This window comes from Macrobrachium rosenbergii, chromosome 18 (assembly GCF_040412425.1).
Source record: "Macrobrachium rosenbergii isolate ZJJX-2024 chromosome 18, ASM4041242v1, whole genome shotgun sequence".
NCBI lineage: Eukaryota > Metazoa > Arthropoda > Malacostraca > Decapoda > Palaemonidae > Macrobrachium > Macrobrachium rosenbergii.
The window spans coordinates 2,617,040-2,636,733 of NC_089758.1; the positions used below are offsets into that span (position 1 = coordinate 2,617,040).

The 19,694-nt window shown below is 41.4% G+C and overlaps 1 protein-coding gene across 5 annotated transcripts in view; it reads left to right on the plus strand.

Moving 5' to 3' along the window:
• BBS8 (tetratricopeptide repeat protein 8) overlaps window positions 1–19,694 on the plus strand; it is a 132,738-nt gene that overhangs the window by 74,362 nt on the left and 38,682 nt on the right. For all 5 annotated transcript variants that reach the window (XR_010855910.1, XR_010855909.1, XR_010855912.1 and 2 more), the window contains exon 8: window positions 8,129–8,300. Coding sequence is in view for 1 of the 5 variants with exons in the window: in XM_067120071.1 (XP_066976172.1) it covers window positions 8,129–8,300 (172 nt within the window). In the remaining 4 variants the exon portion in view is untranslated. The remainder of the gene's footprint in view (window positions 1–8,128; window positions 8,301–19,694) is intronic.

Sequence of the window (19,694 nt, forward strand, 5' to 3'; positions counted from 1 at the left end):
TCTGGTAAAGGAACTAGGCCTACTAGTCAATGTTCCGAAATCGTCCCTGTCACCATCACAGCAGATAGTTTATTTGGGAGTGAGAATGGACTCTCTGACTTTTCAGGCTTCTCCATCAATACGGAGAGTAGAGTCTTGTCTAAACATGATAGACGACTTTCTACATCGCGAGGTTTGCTCAGCCAACCAGTGGATGAGCTTACTGGGGACCTTAGCCTCGATGGAGAAGTTCGTAAAACTGGGAGACTCAAGATGAGGCCTCTGCAGTTTTATCTACAAAGCCAATGGCCACGCAAAACCCATCCAGTTCCTTTCTTTTCAAGATCTCAGATCAGATCAAGAAGGAGCTGTTCTGGTGGAATTCAAGGAAAGGCTACAGGAGGGAATTTCTCTTTTATCAAGAACCCAGACCTCACACTCTTGTCAGACGCCGGATCAGGGGTGGGAGCGACTTTAGACAACAAGGAATGTTGGGCCTGTGGCAGGAAGAGCAGAAAGAACTGCACATAAATGTGAAAGAACTGAAAGCGGTACATCTAGCCCTGATGCAATTTCAGCAAGAAGTAAAAGGCAAGGTTATTCTAGTTCAGTCGGACAACACGACAGCTCTTGCTTATATCAAGAGGCAAGGGGGCACTCATTCCTTCTCCCTGTATCAGACGACCAAGGAACTTTTAGAATGGTCGGAAGAGAACGAGGTCACGTTATTGACCAGGTTCATAAAAGGCGAGAGGAATGTAACAGCGGATCTTTTAAGCAGGAAGAATCAAGTCTTGCCCACGGAATGGACCTTACATCCGCAGGTTTGCAAACGATTGTGGAATCTGTGGGGTTGTCCGCTAGTAGACCTGTTTGCAACAGACAGAACAAAACGCCTCCCAGTATATTGCTCCCCAGATCCGGACGACAAGGCACTTTGGGTGGATGCAATGACAATGAGTTGGGATTGCCTAGATCTTTACGCTTTTCCACCGTTCAAAATTATCAGGAAGGTCTTGGAAAAGTTCAGGAACCACAAGAACACCAAGATGACTCTAATCGTTCCTTTCTGGCCATCGAGGAATGGTTCCCAGATCTTCTCCTCCTCCTCTGAGATTTTCCGAGGATCCTCCCGTCGAGGAAAGATCTACTCAGACAACCCCACTTCCTGAGGTTCCATCAGAATTTGTCCGCTCTACGGCTTGTCGCCTGCAGACTGTCGAGCGACTCCTCAGGAAGAGAGGTTTTTCAAAGGAGGTTGCAAGCGCTATTGCGCGACCCAGAAGAAAGTCTTCGGACGCAGTATACCAGGCTAGATGGAATCAGTTTAGAGACTGGTGCAATAGACATGGAGTTTCGTCTTCTAAAACCTCTCTAAATCAAATAGCGAAGTTCTTGCTATCCCTTTTTAAGGAGAAAGGATTGTCTTTGAGCACGATTAAGGGGTATCGATCAATGCTTGCGTCGGTATTTAAGCACAGAGGTATAGACATCTCGAACAATCAGGATCTAACAGATTTACTTAAGTCTTTTAATACCTCAAAGACGAAAGTTCCTAAACAAATAGCATGGAATTTGGACATCGTTCTTAAATGGATTTGTTCAGATCAATTCGAGCCTTTGGCAAATGCATCGCTGAGAAACTTTACTAAGAAAACTATTTTTCTAGTAACACTCGCAACAGCCAGGAGGGTGAGTGAGGTTCATGCCTTGGACAAAACTATTGGTTTCTCTCAAGGAAAAGCTGTATGTTCTTCCTCTCTTAGGTTCTTAGCGAAGAACGAAGATGCGTCCAGACCATGGCCGAGGTCTTTCAGCATTAAGAGCCTTTCAGATCTTGTGGGAGAAGGAGAACAAGAGAGATTGTTGTGCCCGGTGAGAGCCTTAAAGTTCTATATTCACCGAACAAAAGGTATCAGGGCTCTTCGGAGAACTTGTGGTGTTCTGTGAGAAACCCGTCAAGACCACTTTCTAAGAATGCTCTTGCTTTCTTCTTAAGAGAAGTTATTTCAGAAGCCCATGTGAATTGTCAGGACTCAGACACGGGAACTCTGAAAGTGAGAGCACATGAGATAAGAGCTGTAGCTACTTCTTTGGCTTTCAGGCACAACCTCTCAGTGCAAAAGATTGTGAATTCTACATTTTGGCGATGTAAGTCGATCTTCGCATCGCATTACTTGTCAGAATTGAAGACTGATTTTGACAATGGCAGTACCTTAGGGCCTTTAGTAGTTACTGACACGGTGGTGGGTGAGGGAGAAAGAGGGGCAACCCTATCCGACTAACATTTTCTCCTTGAAGTTAGAAATTGAGTTTGGTTGCGTCGTTTGTAGGTACTATGTTGTTGGTTTAGAGTACCTACAATCTTTTAATTTTATGGTTGAAAGTTTTTAATTTTATATTTTGGTGATAGAGGTGATCCCTTATTGTTAATTTGGTTCTGCGCCCAGAGCAAGGGCATACTAAGTCTTGTCCGTCACGGCGTTGTCCTCACGGCAAGTACTAACAGATTGTATCTGACACCGGATCCTTTATATCCTGTCTATACAATCGAGGGATAAGCAGACTACAGAGGCAGTAACCGCTGAGTCAGCAATCCTTCAAGGTAAGGAACTAAAATTCATGTTTTTGATTTCTAACAATATATGTGGCTGACATGATCCCACCCCTCTAAAGGTGCCAATCAGCTATATGTAACTACCAGGTAAGTCCTATAAGTAAAAATGATATTTTTATGATAAAATAAGGTTTTACTTATACTTACCTGGTAGTTACATGAGTAAACCCGCCCACCTCCCCTCTCATGTCAAGTGGGCTTAAAACTTAATGGGTTCTAGAACATTGTTGGGATAGTTCCTTGTTACCTATAGAGGGCGCTGGTAGAGGGATCACCTAGGTGTTTTTAGCGCTAGCGCGAAATTTAAAATTCTGCCGCGCGTCAGAGACGACAGCTATATGTAACTACCAGGTAAGTATAAGTAAAACCTTATTTTATCATAAAAATATCATATCTATAAGAAGTGTCAGGTTTGCCATGTTATGAAATGTTCATACAGTGTATTAACATATCCCTACACTAATATTTTTACTTTATCCATATTTTTTACTGTTATCATGCCTACAATTGTGTTTCTCTGGCAGAGACCTTGTTGAATATCCTTCCTTCTCTTGATATTATCAGTGCACTCCACTTATCACCAGGTTTATCAAACTTGCAAGAAATAAGGTTTACATTTATGCTGCTGCTCATTTCCTTAAACTTCCTATTTAGCTCAAAACTTCAACAAATCTTAGCTGTCAGTGACAAATCATTTTGACCCAATATGCAGATGTTCATGCAGTTAGTCATCATATTTTTCAGCAACACAAGGCTCAGATCTAACAGAAAGGCATCAGTAGATGTTGAATGTGCTTATGAAAGTTATAAATCTGGGACCCTGATGTTCGTATCAGCTCAAAGTAACTATTGTATTTGTTCAGAAGAACATCCAGTTTATCCTGTTGCCATCTGTGAATGTGAATGTTTTCCAGTCACTGAGGCGTCAGCTTCAGTATGTTTGAGAAAAGCACATTGCTGCTTGCTGCTCTTTTTAGAGATATGACTTCTAATACAGTATATATATATTCCAAATTGTTCTCTCTCTCTCTCTCTCTCTCTCTCTCTCTCTCTCTCTCTCTCTCTCTCTCTCTCTCTCTCTCTCTCTCTCTCTCTCTCTCTATTGGTAAGACAGGTGCACAAGGTGGCAGCTTGCCATATCATCAAGCTTTTAGCTAGATTCAGTATATCACTGACAGTTGGAATGTAATGGCAGACCACCCTAGTCACCAGGAGCAGGTAATGAGGTGGAGTGGTCCTTGCTTCTGCATATCATTGAAATACTCTTCAAGGTTTGGGGAACAGTGGTGATTGATCAGTTTGCCACATGGTTAAACAGGAAGCTCCTGGAGTTCTCTCCCATGCCAGACTCGTGGGATGCTCTTGAGGGTGCCCTTCCCTTGTTCAGTTTTATTCATCGAGTTATCAACCAGCATTGGTCACTCCTGGTTTTAGGACGACCCTGGTCATCCCTGATTGCCCACAAGCAGAGTGGTATCCTGATCTGCTGGATCGCCTTGTCGAGGCTGTATGTGAGGTAGGCTATATTCATATGTCCACAGCAGATGTATACCAAGTGAAGTGGACCGTCTTACATCACGGGTGCCATAAGAGAAGTCTCTCTCCAGTCAGACTCATTATATAGCAGATTGCAGATTTCCTCATCTACTTCCCCTAACAAAAGCTTCTCTTTGTGCTTACAGTAAAGGGCAACCACTCAGCTTTTCCAGTATGTTCCAGCTAAAGGCCAATTAAGTTCCATGTCATAACAGCCCCGAGTTAGGCTACAGAGGGGGAAAGTCCCATCTCTCCTGTGAGCCCAAAGTTTCCTCTGTGGGTGAGACTGTTTGAAGCTCCTTTGAGCATGAACAACTCTTCCAAGAAAGAATAGAAATTGTCTTGACAAAGGTGGACAAGTAAGTCTGCTACTTGCTGAAAAGTAGCTACTACCAGAGAAAGACCCCATCTACAACACCATTGGAGAAGATAGTCCACTCCCCTGGTGCATATTAGTTGTGCCAAAGGGGAATTTTTGGGTGCCTCAACCAGAAGAGCTAGTAAATCTGGATACCACTTGGCATACTGAGACTTAGCATGACAAACTCTCCTGTCAATCACCCAGCAATTCAGACTGACAGGAGGAGAAGGTGAAGATGTCCAGATTGTTGCTCATCAACACTGCAGATGTTGATGTACAGATGAAGTCCATTGTCCACACACCAGATGAAGAGAAAACCTCCAATTGTGCAATTATCCCTTCTTTAGTTTGATTTATCCAAGAACAGGAACACCTCCGGAAGTTTGGAGCTTAAAGGAAATCTCACTAGAGTTTCCCATCACCCAGCCACCAAGCAAGGTCCTCTCTATCTCTTGACTCAAGGGCAGAAGGTGACAGAGAGGGTTGCTGGAGGCTAAACAATGCCGTTCCAAGATAACAAAGCACTGGTAGAGGTGTCTGTGGCACAAGCTTCTCCAAAGATGACAGTTGACAGAAAAGAACCTGCCAAGCTAACTGGAGGTCTCTGTCACAAGAGGAACTTCATTGTCATGCGCAGGCCTTACCAAAAAACTCGCTCTTACCATGTCTTTGAGCATGCCCAGTATTTGCCTGCCATTTTGGCACAAGATCCAATTTCTTCCAGTTTATCACAATCTCCAGCTCATAAGAAAAGGTAAGGAGGCTATCTCTGTTCTGGAGCCACTGTATCTCTGAGCATACTGAAACCAGCCAGTTGTGGAAATAACTCAAGGTACAAATCCCTTGCAAGTGGATCCAAGCTGACACTAAGGTGAACACTCACATGAACACCTGAGGGTACTTTCTCGAGAACTGATGAATGGGCATCTAAAAATGCACATCCTACAGATCTACTGAAAGCATTTAAGTTACCCTTTCCAGTGGAATGCAAGACAGAGCAAATTATTTCCTCCATAAACAAAGTCTGTAGTACAAAACTACTTGCCAAGAAAGTCAACTGTAAAAGACCAGAGCCAGGTCTTCTATGAGTTTCAGTGCTTTCTTTTCCAGTATCACCTGACCTTTGCCAAGAGGACCAAAACTTTGGGAGATCCCAGAGGGTAGGCTGGTAGTGAAATTGGTGTCCAAGAGAGCCATCACTGCCAATTGCCCAGCAGCATGACAGGCAAGACTGAATGTGTTTGGAGACGAGCACAGACATTAGGACAAATCTGAGGATAAAGTTCTCATAGTTTGCACTTTGGTTCAAGAAGAAATGCAGAGGCTTTCATACCAACACCAACAACAGATAAGATTCCAGGACAGTGAAGTCAGCAAGCATGTTCAGCCAAGGTTGACCCCAGTGTTGCCTAAAAGTCCATGGTTCCTAACTCTATAATGAAGAGGGGAGAAACTTCTTATGTAGTCTTTCCAGGGGAGATGGTTTCTCAGTCTGCAGACTGAATAGTCAACCTGAAGGGTAGTAGTGTCTGCATCCTGTAGAATGTAGAACTTCCTCTGTTATGTCAGTGGCAGAGAAAGTGGCTTCCTTATTCTGCTGGACAGCCAGGAACATTCTGAATTGTGGATCAGACTTAACCTGATCCAAGACACCACGAGCAAGCAGCGACCGTGGTACCTGTAGTTGGAAAGATTTTCTTACCAGCAGAATACACAGTAAAGTACACTTTATCGATGAGGAGGATTTGATGAAGAAGCAATGGTTGCTTCTGTGAGATCATTAAACTTAAGAATAGGCCCAGTGATATCTTGAAAAAGCTGTTCTAAACCTGCCTTAAGGGGTTCTGAAGGAGATGTTTATTAACAGATTCCCCAAAGCATGAGTTAGATCCTCTCCTGAAAGATTGCCCTGGTGAGTGCCCTCGGGGCTGCGGGCACGACTGATTGAAATTGATCACTGAATCATGAGCTGAGGTGGACTTAAATGCTCAAAACTATGCCCCATATTCCCTTAGACTTTTGTATATGATCAGCTGAAACCAGACAAGCTACAGACAAATACTCACGTGCCATCATGCACACTCTCAATGGGAGTCTTGGACAAACCAGGAACACCTGTACAGTCTGCACAGTCATGTGCACGCAGCTTGCCATGATATTCAGTGGTATTATAATGCAGTGACCTGTCACACATCAGTTCTATGTTTGCTTATGCAGTCTGGGGATTGTGCACAAGCACATCAAGAGTTGTGGACAGAGCATCCACTGCCCAAGGGTCTGCATGATAATGCAAGGCTAACCTATTACTTGGAAACTTTCTGTCTGCATGCACATCATCTGGGGATTGGGCATGAAGGCAGTGCCAAACCTATTTTTTTCGTATCTCAGAAGAAGTATGAACAGGGAAGAATCCAAGGCAGTCCTCATGTTTGGGAAGGAACTAGGAGACCGTGATTCATGAAAACACTCAGGGAACCCTGTGCTAACCTTATTTGTTGCAGAAACACCACCCATAGGCAAGCTAGCATTGCCACCAACCCTTGAAGAAGGAAAGAACTCTCTCGAATTCTGACAGGTCTTCTTGTTAGGGGGTTTCAAGACCTCTTTCTTCTCTTTCCTAAGAAGAGGGCAAAAGAAGATAAGGAGGAACTGGAGGAAGAGCCCGATAACAACGGGGGAGAAGGAAAAAGATAAATGCTTGCATTTCTTCACCTTACTCCATCCACGAGTCTTATTCTCCTTAGCTACAATAGAAGACAAGGCATCTCTCCACAGACAAGATAACCACTACAAGAGGCTCAAAATATTGGGTTCTTTAGCAGGAGCGGGAACATCAGTGGAAGATGGGTTGCTCAGAATAACAAGGAACAGAAACATCTGCAAGTACTCCAGTGAAGCTGCCAATGAAGCATGGGTAGGTGGTGAACCCTGAATACACACCACTGTCTCACCTGGGGAAAGCTTGGCACATGCACTGGGCCTCTACTGTCAAAGTGTGCTTGCTGGTCACTTACCCTTTTGCTTGTACTTCCCTTGGAACAAGCAGAAGGTAGGGGGAAGAGGGAAAGAGAGGGCAGTCTGGGAGGAATTTACTTCATGCTAGTTACCAAGCTTCAAAACCATACAAGCTTTCAACAAACATGTACAGTATATATAAAAGATTTCAGATCTGTATAGGAAAAATGCAAGTTATCTTGAGTTTTCAGTATTTTCTAAGTACGTAAAACCATATGCCACCATGTGTTTTTAAATATAAACAGTAATTGCACAAGAACTTTACTCTTATTAACACCAGAGCCCACATGCTTGTAGTCCCCATAATATCTTCAAAAACTAGAGTTGCATTATGCTTACCACTGGATAAAAACATATAATTATGTTTTGTGTATTTAAAACATATTTTAGGTTTAGTATGATTACCATTTTCTAAAAAGAAGTACTAGCCATTGCTGTGGGAATTTCTTTGCTCGCTAGGTCCCAAAATCCAAACATTGATAAGAGAGAAGAATTAACCTAGTTTTTAGTAGTGATCATGGCACAAGTCCCCTAGTACTGTATATTTTGGTGACATTTTAGATTTTAAGGATTCATTGTCTAATTAAGGTACCTGCTAACATCTTCATTGTCATTTTCAGACGGCTCCTGCAGATGGGTATATACAACTGTGAAATTTTTAACAACCTAGGCCTGTGTTGTTTTTATGCCCAACAATATGACATGACACTTACCTGTTTTGAGAGAGCCTTGAGTTTAGCATCAGATGAAAGTGTTGCAGATGTCTGGTACAATCTTGGTCACATAGCATTAGTAAGTACGATAGCAACAATAGCATTCTTTTATATGTTTTAGCTGTTTGCCCTTGATAACTGAGCATATATGAGGATATACTTCTGTTGAAATGAGCAGGTTTCATTCATTTAGCTAACTTAGTACAGTGCAGGCATTGCTGAAGAATTTGTTTCATTGCAAACCCATTAATTCTCTCTCTCTCTCTCTCTCTCTCTCTCTCTCTCTCTCTCTCTCTCTCTCTCTCTCTCTCTCTCTCTCTCTCTATCTCTATATATATCTATATATATATATATATATATATATATATATATATATATATATATATATATATATATATATATATATATATATATATATATATATATACAGTAAACCCCCTGTTTTCACAAGAGATGCGTTCCAGATCCCCTGCGAATAGTTAAAATCTGCAAATATTTGCTACCCCCCCCCTCTAAAAATGCTTTTAACTGCCTTTCTTGAAAGTTCAAATACCAAATGTATACTTAAAATATCATCCTACATCAAATATACCTTAAATTATTATCCTATTACTGTATTAACCTTTGAAATTATATTATTAATGTTTCAAAGTCATCCTAAACACTAGTATTCTTAAAAATATATACATACGTACATCTGAGCCTTCCAGCCAAAGCAGAGAGAGAGTGAGTTACCACTATGACATATTCAACAAGACTGGCTGGGGCAAAAGAAAGAGAGAAAAGAGAGAGAGAGAGAGAGAAAGAGAAGAGTTTATCTCTTTAATCTCGCTGACAAAAAAAAATTATATCTGTTTTTTGTCTTCCAAAGATGTATTACCTTTACTACACATTTTTAAAATACTATGAACACACACACACACACACACACACTCACACAGTATCTTTTCCTGAGAGAGAGAGAGAGAGAGAGAGAGGACTGAACTAGGTATCTATTTATCTATCTATCCATTTCTCACATTCTACCCTTTGGCGAGAGAGAGAGATAGAGAGAGAGAGGAGAATAACTCCTTACGATATCAAAAGATTGAAATCCAAGAGTTTCTGAGTGCAACATTTCTTCCCCTCTGGCCAATATGTCAAACTGTCAAGTAAATTGACATTTACCCTCCCCCCTCCTTTCTCTAGTCAGCATTAAAAGACTGGGAATCAATATTTGTTTGTTTAAAATGTTAAATAATTTACTACACAAATGCATGGAAAATGTATTATTATTATTATTATTATTATTATAATTGTTATTATTATTATTACTATTATTATTATTATTATTATTATTAATATTATTAATATTTGAAAATTAGTACTTATTAGGTAAATCATTTATTTATAATACAAAAGAAACATACGTACATATTACTTCAGAAATATTCTCTCATCCAAATAAAAAAGAGAGAGAGAGAGAGAGAAATTAGTATCTTTATTCAGTGTTATTATTTAATCTTATTGAACTTAATATTAATATTTGAAAATTAGTACTGTAAATCATTGTTTCATCATATAATGTACTCTCAAAAAATGGTTATACTATCATCCTGAAACACATATATAATTTTAATGTAATTTCAGTAGTACTTTAATATAATTTTAATATTTCAATAGTATCAATTCTGAGCATCTATCTTCGCTTTAATGAGGTCCAAGTCTGTCCTGAATGGAGGGGAGAAAACCAGTTTCTCTCTCTCTTTGAGTTAAGTGTTATTTAATCTTACAGTGTTATTATTATTATTAATCTTAATAGTATTTGATTATTAGTAAGTCCTTGTTTATCATAAAAAATGTATTTAGTCATGAAAATAACATCAAAATACACTAATTAGTGAATATTTCTCAATGAAAAGTCCGCGAATTGCCAAATTTTTCATGAATAATTTATAGATATGTTCCACAGAAAATCGTGTGAATCATAAGAACACGAATATAGGGGGTTTTACTGTATGTATATATATATATATATATATATATATATATATATATATATATATATATATATATATATATATATATATATATATACACATACACATACACATACATGCATACATACAGTGGACCCCAGCCTATTTGCGGTTCTGGACTCGTGGCTTCACCTATTTGCAGATTTCTCTGTGGAACATGTACACATTATTCATGGAAAATTCACCTATTCATGATATTTTTCATAGAGAAATGTTCACAAAATACCATATTTTCATATTTCCATAACTAAATGCACTTTTTTTTATAAAACTATTAAAATATTGAGGTATAAGCATTTTTAGATTTTTTTTTTTTTTTGGTGTTTTGAAGTATCAAAATAGGAAGTTATAAGCATTTTTAGAGGGGTTGTAAGTATTCATGGATTTGAGCTATTCGCAGTGGGTAGTGGTATACATCCCCTATGGAAACCAGGGGTCGACTGTATATTTTTATGAAGTCCTGATTTTTAATGCAACAGCCACAATAGATCTTTATTTATATTATAGAGATTCACTTCTCCCAGAATCAATTGCCAAATTAGACAAAGATTCCGGACAAAAATAACACAGATCTCAAGCAAGAAGAGACACTCAGGAGAGGGAAAACAAACCAAGAACTTAAATATTAGAAAGGAACGTCCCCCAAAAACTGATCTACGGACAGGAAAACTCACTTGCAAATAAAACCTCAGTCACTCCCATCATTCTCCTAGCTAACTATCATATCCAGTAGAATAAGTGATAGAACTAGTAGGAGGTAGAAAACAACACTTGTACTAAATCAGAGTTTCAACTATCGTACAATAGTGAGAGGCATAAGAGAGAAGAAATATCCTTAAACCTAATATTTCCAATACAGTATATGGTAAACAATAACAAGGAAACCTTCACTGTTTCACTGAAGAAAATATATGAACATTAAATAGCTTATTTAGCTAAGTAAATCTGTCCTTGAGGTGGGGTTTTACATCAAAAACACTCAGGAAAAGAAAAAAACAAGGGGCGATGAGATGACGATGGTCCTGGCGATGACTTAACAATCCACTATGGCAATTATTGATAGTAATATAATAGCGAAGAATTAAGTAGGTAACCCTCACCCTTCTTCAACCTCAGAGGGCCTCCTGATGACTCTAGGAGACTATGCCCCAAATCACTTTCATGTGGGCAAACAGGTTGATTCACAGCACAGCTCGTGGTAAGAGGGTGTAAGGCAAACCCCAACACTGCAACTCAGCAGAGGATACTGTTCGTAGGAATGTGCTTACGATACTTTCGGGACACAACCCGAAGAAAAGCAGAGACCACGGTGAAAAACCATCCTTTCGCTAGAACAGGCAGGTCGCCACATCAGATCGGGAAGACCGGAGAACAACAGGGAGAATTAGTGAATCGGGAAAAGACCAAAACAACACTTCGCTCGTTGAATATGAAAGGAAAAACAAACAGGTAAAATACTACTATATTAAATATGGTAACACTTTATGGGAGAAGCCAGAAAAAGCCCAACGCCAGCCTCATGGGACTTTTAAAGAAAGTGAAAATTTACTTTAAAATCAATGAATAATTCAAGAAATTGTGATAGCTCCCTTCTACAAGAAAAAAAATATTTTATTCCTTTTGATAAGACTAAGCAAAAATAATCCTAAGTCAAACAGGACCAAAAATTAATATACTTATTCTAAAACAAGAATAAGTGTTTCTGAATAAAAAAATACACATTTGAAAGAAAATCTCTGAAAAAAAAAGAAGGAGGCAGCTATCTTTTCACGGAGTTCTCAAAAACTTTAGTGAAACGACCTTCAAAGGACGTCAGGGACCATATTCTTAGACCCAGCTATGTGCTGAACAGATAAATCCATCTCCTGGGGTAGTAGACTCCAGCGTAAAATACGTTGGTTCTTCTCTTTAAATTTATTGATGAAGACCAGCTGGTTTTGGTCTGTGTAGACCTTAATTGCACTGACAGAGGTGGACAAATAGACCTCAAAGTGCAGAATGGCCCTAATTAAGCACAAGCCCTCCTTCTCAATTGTAGAGTACCGCTTCTCTGCTTGAAGAAGTTTCTTCAAGTAATTGGCAATAGGATGAAGTGTTCCGTCTTAATCCTCCTGTAGAAGTACAGGACCTAAGTCTAAGTCACTGGCATCAGTGGCTAAACAAAAAGGGAGAGAAAAGTCGGGTGAACGCAAAATAGGGAAACTTACCAGCGCTGACTTTAACCTGTCAAAAGAACACTGACATTCATTAGTCTACATAAATTTGATATCTTTCTCTAATAATTCAGTCAAAGGATTAGCTAAATCTGCAAAGTTTTTAAAGAACCTATGGTAGTAACCTACCATTCCTAGGAAATGCTTAATGTCTCTTCTATTCTTAGGTGCTGGAAAGGCTCGAATGGCTTCGACATTAACACTCTTCGGAGCAACTTTCCCCAGGCCAATCTCATGTCCAAGATAAATAACCTGTGCCTGAGCAAAAATGCTCTTACTTACATTCACTACTAAACCAGCCTTTCTCAGCACCTTAAACAATGCCTCAATTCTCTTTACATGTGTTTCCCAGTCATCAGAATATTAAACCACACAACCTTCCAGATTGCACATAATATAATTCATCAATCTTTGGAAGATGGCGGCCGCATTCTTCATACCAAAGGGCATGACCTTACATTCATAAAGACCATCACCTGTTAGAAAGGTGGATATTTTCCTTACCCTAGGGGAAGGACCAACCTGCCAGTACCCTTTTAAATAAATCAAATTTACTTATATAGCATGCTGCGCCAATGCGGTCAGTACAATCTTCCACACGAGGCAAAGGGAAGGAATCAATCTTGGTTACTGTGTTTACCTTACAGTAGTCAAAACAAAGTCTTTGCTGACCACCCTCCTTCTTGACCAAGACAACACAGGAGCTCCAAGGGCTGTAGCTTGATTCAGTGAGGTCATGATCCAATATATACTTTACCTCCTCCTTGACTATCTCCTTTCTGAGGGGGTTCAGCTTATAAGGGCACTGTTTGATAGGCTGAGCCTCCCCAACATCAACATCATGTTCAAGGACACTTGTCCTTCCTGGTGCAGCCTGAAAGAGGTCTCTGTATTGGTCAATAAGGTTAATTAAAGAAGAGGCCTTATCAGCGTCTAAATGTTGAAATTTAAGGCTCAGGTTTCTTAAAATGTCAGAGTTATTGGTGGAAGAATGTTTCCGTCAGACTAATTCAGAGTTACATCAGGCTTTCACCTTTGCCAAAGTCACTGGTAACAAAGTGAGGGCTTTATTAATATTTGTTCTATTTTGATAGAAATATGTCTGTTGTTCAGTATATTAATGCAAAGTATCAGAAATACAGTCATCTTAGTCACCATTTTTTCTAAAGGATGTCTTTTGTTATTTCATGGATATATTGTTGAAATATTTGTGGGATGGCAGGGGATTAGCTAACTACACTGGCATCTGCCTAGTACTTAGGAGTACCTTTATCTGTGAGGATTTGGTAGATAAATTTGTCTTCATAATGCAAAGCAACTTTTGTTTATAAGACTTGATTGCTTAGTTACTCACTTTCCCGATATGACTTTTTTACTGTTTTACGGGAATATATCATTCCTATAACCACAACTTAAAATCTCCAGTCACCCAGAATGCTCAAAGAAGGTCGTATCAACTTAGTGAGAGTTAAGTAAGATATTGTTTACTTCGCGAACTGAAAATATGAAATATATTTGTTTCACAAGTTTAAACCACTTTATTATATTGGCAGTGTCTCTGTTGGGTAGAGTCAGGAGCCCCACACCAGGCCTCAATCTTTTTCACACCTTACCACATATACAGGTTGCCTTAGGGCAAGGACCTGTGCAAGCATCAGGTAGTCTAATCTAACAATTAACCTCCTATGAAACCTACCAATTGGAGCAATGACAGCGTCAGTTCGGTGTGGTTCGTAATGGCAGATGATGGTGATGTGGGTAAAGAGTGAGCATTCTTTCTTTTGAGAATGTCTAATCTCAGCTAACCAGTCATGCTGTGGGGAGTAATTCTTAAATAAACAAAAATGAGGCTTTTATTTATGAAAGGTAATTATTTTAAATTCAGGCCATTTGTTAAAGTAGAGGACTGGTAAATTCAGGACATGCCTGTTCATTTCTTGCTCATTTGTTGATTCAGAAGGTAGGTTTTTAAACATCTAACTTACCTGGTAGTTATATATATAGCTTAAGTCCCTGACGTCACGGCAGAATTTCAAAAACTCGCGGCAATCGCCGATCGGTAGTCAGGTGAACCACCTGTGCGCCCTCTACCCAGGTACCTGGAACCATTCCAACTATTCCTCAGATCTTCCCTGCCGCTGTGTCGGTAACATCGATGGAATTTCGCTCGTAGCCTGTGTTTTTTCGCAACTTATTTTGGTGAAGTACACTTTGGATTTTCTTATAACATATCTGACTTCATCGAGTGTGAAAATGTATGTGTGGGGATGCAAGCGGCTTGCTAAAGTCTCCTTGGATCCCCACTTAGTATGTCTGAAGAACGGGAATGAAAGACCGGCTCAGAAGAGCCAAGAGTACTGTTTCTCACTCTTCTTGATATAACCAGGAATAGTTAATTCTTTTCCCTTGATAACTATCCTATTGATCCTTCTCCCCAGTAGTGGTAGTCTCTGAACCCCTACTGAAACAGGTAAGGACCCAATACTTAATGATTTGTTGGCTGCCATTCAGACCCTGGCCCAACAGGTAAAATCCCTCTCAGAAGACAGGGATAATATGTGATCGATGATAAGAGACCTAAAAAATACAAGTGTTAATATGTTGTTAGTGCAAGTGCAGTGGAGGGTGCGGTTGCTCGGTCCTGTTGTGCTCCTAGTCCTAGACCTCTTCCAAGCTCACCAACCCCTGTGAGAAGGAAAGTCGACAGACGAAGGGAGGCAAGAGGCTTTAGCTACCGAGCAGTCGTCCCCTCGAGCGTACCTGTTGACGTTTCCCAGGACGCTCACCTCGCCATAGGAAAGGCGAGGTTAAAGTGTTTTTTCGTCCATTGGTTGCTGCACGTCAACCGGAGGAAGCTTTGACCGATGTCGCACAGGCGGCCAGTTCTCAAGTAACCTCTAGGTTTGACGGGACAGCGAAAGTTGAAGTATGGACGCCAGGGCGTCGGCGCCGGAAGCTGGACGCCAGGACGTCGAGCATCGAGAAGCTGGACGCCAGGACGTCGAGCGTTGAGAAGCTGGACGCCAGGATGTCAGACGTAGAGAAGCTGGACGCCTGGACGTCAAGTGTCGAGAAGTTAGACGCCAGGACGTCACGGCGCCGTCATGAAGCTGGACGCCAAGACATTAAGCTTCAAGAAAATGGACGCCAACACGCCAGGCGCCAAGAGACTGGGACGCCAGGCGTCAAGATGATATTTTGAAAGACGCCGCTACTTCCGTCTTCAGTAAAATCGGAAGAAGAGAATGATAATATCTCGCATTCTCCTGTGAATCTTATTGTAGAGATTTCTCACGAAGACAATATAAAAGGCCATCAGCTTTTATCAGACTTGAAAAGGCTTATGAAGCTATTTTCGGAAATTTTTCCCAGAGAAATTTATCCTGACTGCTCCTCGTTCCCGCCTTCAGAATTTACTCTTGTGAAGGCGTCTAAAGGGCAGCATTTATTGAAAGAATGGATACTTTCGAAGGAGAAACAATGAAAGACAGCCTTTGTTTTTCCTCCAACCAAACTAGCTCAAGGTCTAGCGTTTAGTATCAAACTGGAGCTGATGTCGTGTATGGATAAAGGACTCGGAGATAGTTCCAACGAATCAACTGCACCTTTCTCAGCGGGACTCCTGAAGAAAAGGGCCCATCTTTGCTCTTTCCTGGATAATGGGGTCACGTCCAATCAAAATCAGAATTGATTTATACCTCTTTTTTCCTCTCACCCCTTCTCTCAAGGTTTGGTATAGAGGCCTTTTCATCTTTGGCCCAGAAAACCACGTAAGATTTAAGATCTAAAACAGCAAGAAAAGTCCTATCTACGACTTTCATCGCTAAAGAGTAAGGCTGAGGTTCCTGTGTTTCAGGTATCTCAGCTCTTTTTGTGGTCCACCCTCCGATAGAGGTTCCTCTAGGGCGGGTAGATGAATGACAACGAGAAGAGGCTCTACACAGGGAAGAAGGAGGACCTGCCTTTCTTCTCCTGCAGACTGCCTTGTTGGGGTAGGAGCCGGACTGTCCAGCCTGAGTAGGCCCCTCTAGTAACACAATTCGACCTTTCTGCCAAATGCAACGACAGAACCAAGGCAAAGGTTCTACAGCAACAAGTGTCTATGATGTTGCAAAAGGAGACCAGACAGAGAGTTCAGGATCCGAATTCCCAGGATTCTACATTCGGTTATTCCTGATCCCCAAATGCTTGGGGGGTTAGAGACCGGTGCTAGACGGGATTGCGCTCAACTGTTTTTGTGCAATAAACAAAGGTCGCTATAGAAACGACAAAATCGGTTCTAGCAGCGGTCAGACAGCATGACTGGATGGCCTCACTGGACCTCCAGGATGCGTATTTTCACGTCCCCATGCACCCGATCTCCAAGAATTTTCTGAAGTTCGTCCACGGGAAAGGTTTTATAGTTTCGGTCTCTCTCTTTCGGCCTAAACAGACAAGGTTGACGTCTGGCTCTGGAGCCGAAACCTCTCAAGAGCAAGTTACCCAATATTGAGGGACGTCATGATAACACTTCATAGACTACAGATTGTAGCCACAGCAGCAGCCCGGAGCTCTTCCCTTCCAGCCCCAAGGGTAGCTCTCCTACTAAGAACAAACGTAGACAGTTCTATTCAGTCAGGATACCGGGCTGCAAGAGCGTGGCGGACACTGTGATGCCTTCCATACATCCTCCTCTTCCTCCTTCGGATTGGTACTCGTCTGCGGAACCCCTCTACGGTCCATTATTGACGATGAGAAGGAAATAAAAATCGTGAGTTGAGGCTTCCCAGCCTGTCCCCAACAGCAGGAAGCCCGCATATAGCTTTACTATAAAATATGCAGCAGACTTTGTCTTCCCAGCTGCAAGCGTGACAACCAGGCAAACAGAAGAAGGATAATAGACGTCCAACTAAAGCTTCTAGACGTCCAGAAGTTTAAGACGCTGAACGTCGTGAATGAAACTCTAGACGCTGGATGCAGTGGCGTCAAGCATCTAGGAGTGAAACACCATGATGACAAGCGTCAATGAACCCAAGACGTCAAGCGTCAAGGCATTGACGTCAGGACGTCAGGCTTCAAGATATTGGAAGCCAAGACGTGGAGTTAGCTCAGGACGCAAGATGCACTGGCATCAAGACAGTCGCCTAACAAAGAATTAGGTCTACTGATAAACAGATAGAAATCTCAGCTGATCCCATCCCAAGAGATTCTATGCCTTAGGATGAAGATTCAGAGTCAGGATTTTCGGGCTTTTTCCGTTTATTGCAAAGACAGGACAAGCCTCATGAAAATTTCAGAACTTTATAAAGAGACAGTCATGCTTGGCAAAGGAATGGATGAGTCTGCTGGGAACCCTTTCCTCGCTGGAAAGGTTTGTCTCCTTTGAGAGGTTAATTCTATGCCCGTTACAGTTTCATCTAAATCGGAACTGGGACAAGGAAATAGAATTGGAGACCAAGTGCATCCCCATTTCAGAACCAATAAGACCGTATTTGTAGTGGTGGAACGTCCCCGTCAAGCTCCAGGAGGTCCCTTCTCTATATTAGGGGAACCCAGACCTAGTGTTGTTATCCGACGCTGGCCGGACTCAGTATGGGGAGCAACACGAGGGAAATAAAAGTCTCGGGCTCCTGGACCAGAGAGCAGGAGGAGTTAAACATCAATTAGAAGGAACTAACTGCAATCCCTCTAGCTCTCAGGAGTTCAAACACAGTGGGGAACAAAGAGGTGCAGGTCAACACCGACAACACGGCAGCGTTGGCCTACATCAGCAAACAAGGGGCACTCACTCCAGGTCTCTATACGAGACAATAAGAGAATCTCTTCTTTGGGCAAAGGAAGAGAATGTAAAACTAGTAACCCACTTTATCCAAGGGGGAAAAAAATGTGAGGGCGGACATTCTGAGCAGGAAATAAAGTCCTCTCAAAAGAATGAACGCTACATCAGGACTTTGGGGACGTCCTTGCATAGATCTCTTCGCCACAGCGCAAACAAAGAGGTTGGACACTTACTGCTCTCCAGTACCAGATCCCGGGGCTATATACATAGAGACTGCGTTCCTGGTGGACTGGTCCAACTTGGACGTGTATGCATTTCCCTATTTCAAGATAATACACAGGGTACTGAAAAATTTGTGTCACATGAGAGGACCGGAATGACCCTTGTGGCCCCTTACTAAACGACAAGAGATTGGTTCCCAGAAGTACTGGATTGGATGGTGGACATCCCTGAGTAGCCTACCTCAGAGAGTAGATCTACTCAAACAACCCCACTTGGAAAGATATTACCAAAACCTACAAGCGCTACTAGTAACTGCTTTCGGACTATCGGAAAACTCACAAGAGCCAGAAGTTTTTCGAAGGAGGCAGCTGGCACTATCGCAAATCAAGGAAGTTATCCACCATTAAGGTATACCAATCCAAGTGGGAGGTATTTAGAGGATGGTGCAAGGACAACCATGTGTCCTCTTCCAATATTTCTGTAACCCAAATTTGTATATAGAGAACTCACCAGCATGGAACCTAGACGTGGTCCTGAGGTTCCTCATGGGGAGTAGGTTGATCCCTTGCAGAGGACATCTTTAAAGGACTCACCATGAAAACTCTTTTCTTGATCAGTTTGGCCGCAGCGAAAAGAGTTAGTGAGATACATGCTCTCAGCAAGAATATAGATTTTATACAAGGCAAGGCAATCTGCTCACTGCAACTAGGCTTCCTTGCAAAAAATGAATACTCGTCACAACCCTAGCCCAGAACGTTCGAGATTCCGAACCTAACGGATATAACAAGGGAGGAGAGAGAGAGAGTCCTATTCCCGGTAAGGGCTCTAAGGCTCTACCTGGATAGGACAAAGGACTTAAGAAGGAATTCAGAAGGGCTTTGGTGCTCAGTCAAAAAGCTCTCTGTATAGATGTCGAAGAATGCTCTGTTTTATTTTATCAGACAGTTGATAAAAGAAGCAAATATGGAATGTAGAGAGATAGACTACAAGATTCTGAAAGTAAAGACGCACGAGGTCAGGGCAGTAGCAACCTCTGTAGCTCTTAAACAGAACAGGTCCCTGCAGAGTATCTTGGACACGACCTTCTGGAGAAGCAAGTTAGTATTTGCCTCTCACTATCTAAAACAAGTCAAGACATTATGTGAAGATTGCTATACGCTGTGCCCGTTTATAGCATCTAATTCAGTAATGGGAGAGGGAATACCCCTACAATCCCATAAACCAATACCCTTTTTCTTACCTTTGAATTGAGAATTTTTATG